The sequence below is a fragment of the Elephantulus edwardii genome, unplaced genomic scaffold, assembly GCF_000299155.1.
Source record: "Elephantulus edwardii isolate Elephantulus edwardi_28Jun2011 unplaced genomic scaffold, EleEdw1.0 scaffold00206, whole genome shotgun sequence".
NCBI lineage: Eukaryota > Metazoa > Chordata > Mammalia > Macroscelidea > Macroscelididae > Elephantulus > Elephantulus edwardii.
In genome coordinates this window covers 664,349-675,380 of record NW_006399956.1, presented here as the reverse complement: position 1 = coordinate 675,380, position 11,032 = coordinate 664,349, and the positions used below count along the sequence as shown (strand labels likewise).

The 11,032-nt window shown below is 37.3% G+C and overlaps 1 protein-coding gene and 1 pseudogene across 1 annotated transcript in view; one reads left to right on the top strand and one right to left on the bottom strand.

The window, feature by feature from the left end:
- Window positions 1-1,377: 1,377 nt before the first annotated feature.
- Window positions 1,378-1,676, top strand: LOC102858295 (annotated as a pseudogene).
- Window positions 1,677-5,117: 3,441 nt separating this feature from the next.
- Window positions 5,118-11,032, bottom strand: part of CMAS (cytidine monophosphate N-acetylneuraminic acid synthetase) — a 48,227-nt gene continuing 42,312 nt past the window's right edge. Inside the window, exon 8 of the mRNA XM_006897202.1 lies at window positions 5,118-5,363. Within this exon, the coding sequence (XP_006897264.1) occupies window positions 5,173-5,363 (191 nt within the window). The 3' untranslated portion in view covers window positions 5,118-5,172. The remainder of the gene's footprint in view (window positions 5,364-11,032) is intronic.

Sequence of the window (11,032 nt, the reverse complement as noted above, 5' to 3'; positions counted from 1 at the left end):
GTGCAAACATCCTGGAAGGCAGATTGGCCCTTCCTCAAAAAGCTGAACATAGAAATTCCATATGACCCAGCTATTCCACTACTTGGAATATACACTGAGAATATGTGAACTGAGGCACAAACTGAGATTGGTACATCAATGTTCATAGCCGCATTATTCACCATTGCAAGAACATGGAAACAGCCCAGATATCCGACCACAAATGAATGGATTGAGAAATTATGGTACATTCACACAATGGAATACTATGCAGCAAGCAGGAGCAGTAACTTCGTAAATTTTTACCTGACGTGGGAGGGACTGGAAAGCTGAGTGAACTAACTCAGTCCCACAAGGATAAGTACTGTATAAAACTGTTACTGTAGAATGAGTATAAGGATCCAGGAAGGGTGTGAGAGGTTGGAAGCAGAGGGATGTGGATGTGCAGAGGGAAGGGGGTATTAATCATTAGGTTGTAAAATTTGATGGGTGGAGGGGTGAGGGAAATTGTATTTGTTTGTTCAAATTTGTATTTGAGTTTTGTAAATAAACTAGTGGGGGGAGGGGGGGAAAGCTGGAGTGGCCAATCCCTGATAAAACAGGCTTCAGGATGCAAACCATCATAAGAGATAAAGACATTATACAATGATTAAAGGACATCAAGAGGACATACGGTTAGTTAACCTCTATGCAATTAATGATTGTTATTGTTGTGTTCCATTGAGTTGTAACTGAATTATGGCTGACCCTCCAGCAGGTTGACTCATAGTAAAAAAAAAAACCACCTCAAAGTAAGGGTAAAACTCAAACCCACAAAGATCATAAAAGACAAAATGGGAACAAATTTAGAAACCCTAGCATATGGCAAGAGCCCATCTTAAAAGCAAATCCTTGGGTGCATTAAAAAATTTCTCTAATAGGGTGAAAAGAAAGCCCATAGACTTGGAAAAAACATTTAGCAATAACATTTCAGTCAAACGCTTCATAACTAAAATTTATAGAAAAGGATTGATAACTTAATCACACAATGGGAAAATGGCATGAAAAGACTTAATAAAGAAGGAGATTCAGATGACCAAGAAGCCCATGAGGAAATGTTCAAAATCACTAGCAATCAGAGAGATGCAAATCAAAACAATGAGATACCATCTCACCCAAGCAGCAATAGCAAAATATAACAACACAGCAAACAATTAAGGTTGGAGAGAATGTGTAGAGTAGTGTTGTAAAATGATCCAACTGCTATGAAAGGCAGTTTGGTGTTTCCTAAAAAAAAACAACCGAGATGCGCCACGTCTTCGGGAGCAGAGGCAGGTCGTTCGGGGGCTTGAGTCGCTCCAACCCCTCCCCCAAAAAAGCCATCGCAGACCCTGAGTGCCTGCTCCGCGGTAACCAACCATGTGCGACAGAAAGGCGGTGATCAAAAATGCGGACATGCTGGAGGAGACGCAACAGGACGTGCTGGAGAAATACAACATCGAGAAGGAAATCGCGGCCCACATCAAGAAGGAGTTCGTTCATTGAAATGAAAAATAAACAACCTAAATTTAAAAAAAAATAAAAGGAGTTTGACAAGAACACCACCTGGCACAGCATCGTGGGGAGAAACTTCCGGTAGTTATGTGACACATTAAACTAAGCACTTCATCTACTTCTACCTGGGCCAAGTTGCCATTCTTCTGTTCAAATCTGGTTAAAGCATGGACTGTGCCCACACACCTAGTGATCCATCCAAAAACAAGGACTGCAGCCTAAATTCCAAATACCAGAGACTGAAATCTTCAGCCTTGCTAAGAGAACACCTCCATCTTTGAACCTTTGTTGCAGGACCTTCCTCTTTACCAGTTTGTTGTGGTTATAAAACAATTAGCAAAAAAAAAAAAAAAAAAAAAAAAAAAAAAACACCAACCAACCAAACAAAACCCAACCAAACTGAACATAGAAATCTCATATGCCCAGCTATTCTACTGTTAGGAATGTAGTACAAGGAAATCAGACTGGAAACAAAAATAGAGATATACATACATATGTTCATAGCAGCATTATCCATAAGAGTAAGAAAAGGAAACAGCCCCCAAACCCATGAATAAATGAATGGATAGAGAAATTGTGGTACATCCACACAGTGGAATGCTATGCAGCACTAAGTAATAATGACTTTGCAAAATACTATGTAACATGGATGAGTCTAAAGACCATTATGCTGAATGACATATCTCAGTCACATAAGGCCAAATACTGTATAAGACCACTATTGTGAAAGTAGGAGGATAACTGAACAAGATATGCATAAATATTCAAATGTGAAGGGGAGGGTCAGCAGCAGGGCAGGAAAAAAGAAGAAAGGGAAAAATCATCAGGATAGATGTTGGTTGGTGGTGGGGAGGGAATGAAGGAATGAGAAATGTTCAATTGGGACTTGAAAAAAATGTGGTGACAACAGGCATTGACCAATGATAATTAATAATATAAAATATAATGCATATGAAGGATTGTATAAAACACAAATATATGTATGAAACATAATGTATGTGAATGATTATAAGCAAACCAATAAAAAAATTTCATAAAAGTGAAAAAAAAAATAAAAGAGTTAACACTGAGTGGAGGGCATCCTTTGGATCCAGGGTTCTATGCTAGGAAACTCCTGAACACTGGTGAAGGTTAAGATATGTGGAGACCTCCAAAGAGTTCAAGGCCAACAGATGCTGAAGGAAACAAGAACCCTCCTCCAGAATCAACAAAGAAAGCAAGCCTTCCCCTAGAGTTGACACTCTGAATTTGGACTTCTAGACTCCTAAACTCTAAGGAAATATAGTACTATTTTTAAAAACCATTACTTGTGATACCTGTTTTACAGCAGTGCTAGATAACTAAGAGGTTAGGATTTACAACACAGATTTTTGGGGAAGACTCTAAACCTTGTTGATTGCCGTCAAGTCAAGCACGACTCATAGCAACCCTATGAATAAAAGGCCTGAAAGCCTTTCTATAACTCCCGTCATTTATCAAAGTTCATTAAGTTTCCAGAGGCATGTTGTTTAGGAAGTGGATGCCACTCCTGCTTCCAATTTAAACCCCAAAAATGACATTCGAAGGGCAGTTCCACTGTTCAAGTGGCAGTTATGAAGGGGATTTGACAGCTGACTTGACAACATTCTGTTGTCAGGGGAATAAATCCCTCATCGTTGAAGGGTGATCTGTGTGCAACATCCCAACAGCCACCATTTTGGGGTGACTGGATACAAATAAAAAAAGGGAAATTTTCTTAGCTTTTAAACAAGTGAGCACTCAGATAAATACTGGGATAAGAAGGGAGATACATATTGGCCAAGGAGTTAAAGCAGGAGCTGGATTCAAATGGACAGTTAAATCCATCAAAGGTATGTGGGAGTGGGACAGTAAAAAAGATGACTTCTGAATTGTGATGTTAGAGAATATTGGATATATCACTGCTTAAAGAACAAACCAACTTGTCTTGGTAGAAGTGAAATCAAAGTGCTCCTTAAAATCAAGGATAATGAAGCCTAGACTCACAATTTTTGGGCATGTCACCAAGAAGGACCAGTCCCTGGAGAAGGACGTGATACTTGGAAAAATAGGTCGGTGAAAGGAAGAGCCTCAATGAGATAAAATGTCACAGTAATGGCACACAGGACATTCAAAGCTGACTCACCATCACCTACTACAGTATTTTAACTCTTCATCTGGTGTGGCAACATCAAACATCTATGTCATACGTAAGTTTTGCTCTGGTGATATTTCTTTTCAGATTGTGTTTTTCTTACCATTTGGCAAGACATACTTTTTTGTTCAAGACATGCTGTATTGGGCTGCAGGAACTGAGAAAATAAGAGCTTAAGTATGTAGCTAAGCTAATATTTGAAAAGTCAGGCAGCACTTCATGTATTTTGTAGCTTTAAGTGACAGAGTTTGAAATACTACTAGTGTCCTTGTTCACCTTTAGAGTTTCCTTTTGCTTTTCTCCTTAGAGTCTGTCTTACACCTTTTCCAGTAAGAATACAGTTATACTGGTAGTTTGTTGATGTGGTGTATATTGTGGAAAAGGGAGATTGCCTGTCTGTCCTGGTTTTGGTGTGACTGTTTTTTCTGTTAGCTTAATTTTTGATGAGTCTAAGGAGGATTATGCTCTATTTGTCCAGTTTTTTCTTGTAAAGACACAACTGACAACTCTAAGCTCTGAGTTGAACATGCTCTTTTTCTTCATCAAGATTCCTTATATCTGAGAAACAAGAATTAGAAGTAGCAAGAAATTCTAAATTGCTTCATTGTTTCACTTATTTGGGCTTAGGACATTTCAGTGGAATAAGAACACTAGTATAATCTGTATCTACAAACAGAAATTACTTTAGGAGGTATATAGGCAGGAGGTATTAAGGAATGAGTGATTCACACAGAACTGAAATGGTAAGATTTAAGAACCAGAGCCTAATAGAGGTGTATAGGTAGAAAAAAAGATATTAGTACTCAGGAAAGCTACACTATGTGGGTGAATCGCACAGATGAACATTTTTGGGACAGAGGGAGCCATATAGTCAACAGTAGGAACTAAGGCTAGGAGTGAGAGCAGACTGTTTGGACTGGGGAATCCAGCTTTATTTTATTCTGTGGTTAGTACGGAGTCACTGAAAAACTCTGAAAGGAGTTAACACAGTATTTGCATATATGTGATAAATACATGAAGGTTAACCTGGCATCCAGAAGTTTATATCTTACTCTACATGGCCAAAGTGTAAAAAAAGATAAGGAAATGCTTTCTAAATCTATTCTACAGTAATGAGGCTGTTTTCATCAAGTTTGAGAAATGTCATTTTATTCATTGATAGGATTTATCAGACATACTGTCACCAAGTAGTTCCAGCATCATTAAAAGCACACAAACACAGTTTTATAGGGTACAATACAAAGTCAATTTGATGTCTTACTTGCATTTACTAAAAATCTGAGAAACACCGTAATCAAGCACTAAATAATTATCTTGCATAATGAGAAAAGTAGAGCACAATTATTTCATAGAAGGCTTGGGAATGATAATTTAACAAGACTCTTTAATATTAAGATATATTACAAATCAAACCACATCTGCAACGTTACATCAAGAAACTAATCAAAAATAAAAACTGAGTAGCTGAAGAAGGTTGTGTATTTTCTCTTCCAACACTACCCTAACTTCTATTTTTGGCATGAGTTATTAACTTTTTCCATCAATAGGAAAATGTGTTCTGCAAACTCCCTAATGGCACCACGGCCACCGTTGCATTTGCAGATGTATCCAACAGCCTTCTGGGCGGCGGCACAGGCATCGGCAGGAACTCCACTGAGGCCTGCTTTCTTCAAGCACTCTTCATCAGACAGCTCATTTCCTATCAACAGAAACAGTAAATATTTTAAAAGACAAAGAATATTCTTTCAAATTAAAAATAATGCCATCTACAACCAATAATAAATCTGCTATCTTTTGGAGTATGTAAAGTACTGGGTATATAGATTAGGTGAAACAAATATATTTTTAATTGTTCCATACATTTCAAATCATTTGAACTTTTTATTAATTAAAATTTATAACTTATGAACCAACTCTTAATGTTCATGATAAATAATTATCAATGTTTTTCTCTATCACCTTTCCACTTTTTGAGAAGGAAAGAAGAGGAAGGTATTTTGAAGGAATTCTGAAACATTCTGTTTATTAAAGATTCCTCGGTCTTGTATCTCTAGAGACAGAAACAACCTTGAGAAGATTCTGGATCATCAAGTTTCAAAGGCTTTAAATCTTTATTGGAAGAGATAATCCAACTTACTGCCTCACAGCTGCTGACAGATTACAACTATTGACCTCTCAGTTAGCAGTCAATCCCTTTAACCTACTATATGACCAAGGCTTTTTCTCTACATTATTAGATGATATTAATTATTGCTAAACTTTTTTATTTTAAAAGTATAAATTTTTTATTTTATACTGTGTGACTTTTAAGCATGTATATATGTATACATAAATATATGGGATTTCTATGTTCAGCTCTTTGAGGAAGTGCCAAATTGCCTTCCAGAGTGGTCCTACCATTTTATAATCCCACCAAGACTGTATAAGAGTTCCTATCTTGCCACATCCTCTCCAACAACATTTATTACTTGATAGTTTTGATTGACATCTCTCTTACTGCCAGTGATTTCTAGCATTTCTTCATGTGTCTATAGGACACTTCAATATTTTCCTCTGTGAAATTCTTTCCATGTCTTTTGTCCATTCTGTAATTGGGTTATCAGTCTTTTCTTTTGGAGATCCAGGAGATTCTCTAAACTTTCGTTTGAGACTCTTGTCTGAGATGGTACTGCCAAATGCTTGTTCCCAGTTGGTAGGTTTTCTTTTTCACCTTGTTGGAAAAAGTTTTTGATGTGAACAGGGATTTAATCTTTAGAAGGTCCCATTCATCAACCTTATCCTCTTTAGATTGTGCATTTCTGGCTGTATTTGCCAGTCTCTTTATACTACAGACTAGGCCTTCTAAGCTTGATCCCAGTTTGTCTTTGATGAACTTTATGGTTTGGGGCTTTACTCCCAGGTCTCTGATCCATCTTGAGGTGATTTAATTAGTAGGCCAATTTAGTAGAGTAGCAAGATCAGTATCTAAAAATCAGAGTAACTAACTCTACAGTAACAAAGAGCACTCAGAGAAGGAAACCAAGAAAGCAATACCATTTACAATAGCCAACCACAAATAGAGATACTTGAGTGTGAACTAGAGTTACAAAAAAAAAAAAAAAAAGACCTGTACAAAGGAAACTACAGAACATTTCTACAAGACACAATAAAAGACCTAAAGAAAGGGAAAAATCTGCCCTGTTCAAGGATAGGAAGACTCCATACTGTGAACGTAACAATCCTACCAAAAGCAATCTACATATTCAGCGCAACTGCAATACAGATACCAAATTCATTTTTCAAGGAGATCGAAAGGGAAGTCATTAAGTTTACTTGGAGAGGAAAGAGACCACAAATAAGCAAAACACTTCTGAGAAACAAAAATGAAGTGGGAGGCATAGCACTCCCTGACCTCAAAACCTACTACACAGCAGTAGTAACTAAAATAGCCTCATATTGATACAATGACAGACACATAGACCAGTGTAAAGAATTGAGAACCCAGAAATAGAGCCAGCTATCTATTGTCAGCTGATATTTGACAAGGAAATAAAACCTATCAAGTAAGGAAATGACAACCTCTTCAACATACAGTGCTGGCAATAATATAGAGATATTTTTAAAGTCACACAATGTCCTTCAAAGAAGTATATCAATAATATCCTTTAATATCATCTAATAACCTCTGAAAGAGAAAGATGGACAGTCTCCTGCCAAGTTTACAGCACCAGGTATCAGTGAATCAAAACTGACTCGACAGCAGTGAGTCATAAAATAGTAATAGTTAAAATATTCTTCGGTGCTTCAAAACTATCTTTTCCAAAAACTATCAAACCAAAACTATCCTTTATGATTTATTTGAATAAGGAACCAAGTAAGGTCCACATATTGCCTTGTTATTGTCACTGTGCTGTTGAGTCAGTTATGACTCACAGTACCCTATAAACAGGTCTGAACCTTGTCCTATCTTTAAGCCATCTTCATGATCTCTGACAAGCTTCCCCGAGTCTGCTGGTCTAGTCACTGTCAATCCATCCTGTTGACAGTCTTCCTCTGACCCTCCACCTTTCCCAACATGATGGTTTTTTTCTAAGAATTAGCCACTCCTGGTAACATGACCAAAGTATGTGAAATGGAATTTCATCATCCTTGCCTTCAAGGAGGAAACTGGTTGCATTTTTTCCAAGACAGGTTTGTTTATTCTTTTGGCAGTTTGTAGGATAGTCATTATTCTTCACCAATAGAATTCAAAGATAAAAATGAGTCTTTTATGCTGATTTGTTGTCAAATTTCCAGAGACTTAAGAAGCAACAAATAAATACCATGGCTTGGATCAATCAGGTACATCTCTGTTTTTAAACATATATCCTTATTCTTGAGCACTTTAGTAGGTCCTCGACAGCAGATTTTCCTAATGCAATGTCTTTTGAGTTTTTGACTGCTGTCACCATGAATGTTGACTGTGGATCCAAGTAAAGTGAAAAGGATCCAAGTAAAGTGAAAAATTTTTCATTTTTCACTGACAAATTCAATTTTCTTTCTTCTACCATGATGCTGGCCATTGGTGACTTACTGCCTTGTTATGTGCCATTGCTTCCCCTGTGACTCATAGCAACCCTATGTACAACAACTCTGAACCCTGCTCTTATCTTGAGACAATTTCATTGTCTCTGACACCTCTACCCCGATTACCCTACACACTGAGTCAATCCATTTCATCCAGGGTCTTCCTCTCTTGCACTGTCCCTCCTAGCAACATGCCCAAAGTATGTGAGATAGAGTTTCAAAATCCTTGCCTCCAAGGTGCAGCCTGCTTCATCCTCTCCACAACAGACCTTCTAGCTCTCTTAGAAAGTCCATGGTAGGTTCAATACTATTCTCCAGTATCACAACTGAAAGGCATCAATTCTTCTGTCATCCTAAGTCACTGTCCAGCTGTCTGCTGCATGCCAACTAAGTGCAAAGACCATGGTTTGGATGATGTACACCTTAGTCTCTAGACTGACATTGTTGCTCTTTTCAGTACTATGGAGAGGTGCCTGGCAGATTTTCCTAATGCAATTTGTCTTTTGATCTCCTGATTGCTGGTACCAAGAGTGTTGATTGTGGAGCTAAGTAACCGGAAATTGCTAACAATCTCAATCTCTTCTCTATCAAGATGCTGCCAATTGGCCTGGTGGTGAGAATCTTTTTCTTTATGTTAAGCTTCAGTTCATATTAAAGGTAGTCCTTGACCTTATCCAGCAAATGCTTCAGGCCCTCCTCACTTTCAGCTAGCAAGGTTGTATCTATCATCTACATTATGCAGACTGTTGATGAGTCTTCCTCCAATCCTGATGCCACATTCCTCCTCATAAAGTCCTGCCTCCTGAATGATCTGTTCTGCATATAAAAAGGTACGGAGATTAAGATGCATCTCTGATGTACACCTTTCCTAATTTTTGAGTCAGGCAGTGTTTTCTTGTCTTGTACTATTCCAATGACTACCTCCTGTTTCAAATATAGATTTTGCATAAGCACAATCAAGTGTTCTGGGATTCCCATTCCTCTCAAAGTTAGTCACAACTTGTTGCAATCCACACAGTGAAATGCATTTGTATAGTCAATGAAACACAGGTAGACAAGACACTCCTCTGGTACTTTCTGCTTTCAGTATTATCCATTTAACACTGACTATAATGTCCCCTAGTGCGACAGCCTCTTCTAAACCCATCCTGCACATCTGGCAGTTCCCTGATGATGTACTGTTCCAGTCATATCTGGATAATCTTTAGCAGGATCTTGCTTGCAAGTGATATTAATGATATCGTTCAATAATTTCCACACTCTTTAGGATGACTTTTTTTTTAAAAAAAAAAAAAGTAGAAACAAATATGGATCTCTTTCAGTCAGTTGGTTTGGTTGTAGTCCTCCTTTCTTGGCACAACTTGGTGAGCACGTACAGGGAAAAATCCGGTTTTTTAAATCAGTCAATTTGTATGTTGTCAAGTCCTGGGGCCTGTTTTTTTTTTTGCCAAGTCCTTCTGAGCAGCCTGGATTTCCTATTCCTTCCATCTTCTTTTGATGCTTCCTGGGTCATTCAACATTCTCCCCACAAAATCCTTAAGAATTGCAATTTGAAGCTTGAATTTCTTCTTCAAACTCTTACTAGTTCCTCTGATTTTTATGCCACTTATTTATTTACTGAAAACAATTACCTTTGTTAGACAATTAAATATTAAAATCACACTGAAATAACTGTTTCCTTTCTCTTTTTACTTCTCTCCCTACCCTCACCTGCATCATTATTTTGGAGTAGGGTAACTTTCAGAAGTGTTCACTGTCTTAGGTTCATTGTTCTTAATATAACTATCATTATACTGTAAAATACTAATAATACGAAGTTGGTTAGAAACTGTTGATTTCATTTTAAATTTGTTCTACATTTATCTGCTGAAAGCTCTGGTGACCTAGTGGTAAGAAGCTGCCCTGAAATCCCAAATGCATGTGGTTCAAATCCACCAGCAGCTCCACAGAAGGACAGGCTTCTCCTCTCGTGCAATTTACTTCCTCAGAAAATCTGCGGGAGGGTCAGGCTGAGTGGAATGAAGGAAAAGTAGTCCTCCCTGAAAGATGAAGGAAAGGAAAGCTTGTCTTTCTTTTCATGGCTCAATCTTCAAATAAACCTTATTTATAACCTTCTTACCTATAAATGTGTCAGTATATTTCAAGAATATATTTTGATAAATTTAGTGCCAGATACAAAGTACTGTTGCGATTTTTTTAAAGTAAAAATTTGGAGTTCTCATGATTTTCTAATCACTACCATTTATAAACCAAAACCAAGTACAAATCAAATTCAATACTGTTGAGTTGCTTACAATTCACCAGTGACCCTTCATGATGATTCTGAGGTGGTAAATCTTGATGGAAACAAAGTGCTTCATTTTTCTCCTAAAAAATTATCTGGTTGGCTGACCTTCTGGTTAATAGCCAACAATTTAACATTCATAGTATTTTTTTTTTCATACTATTTTTTTTAAATGTTACATTGGTTATGCACAGTCTCAATAGGGAAGAAAAGTTACAAATAAATTTAAATTAACTTCATTGTCACTAATTGCAAATAATCATTATAGTTTGGCATATATAATTCTAAAGTGTTTCCATATGGATATACACACCATTATTACTATATGACGGCACTATCCTCATTTATCTTTCCAATGGTTTTGGAATGTTATATTTATACTGTTGTTGTTGTTGTTATGTGCCATAGAGATGCTTGTGACTCATAGCAACCCCATGTACAACAGCCCTAAATTCTGTTCTGTCCTGTGCCAATTGCACTGTCTCTGACACTCCCATCACAATTATCCCAGTCACTGAATCAATCCACCTCATAGAGGG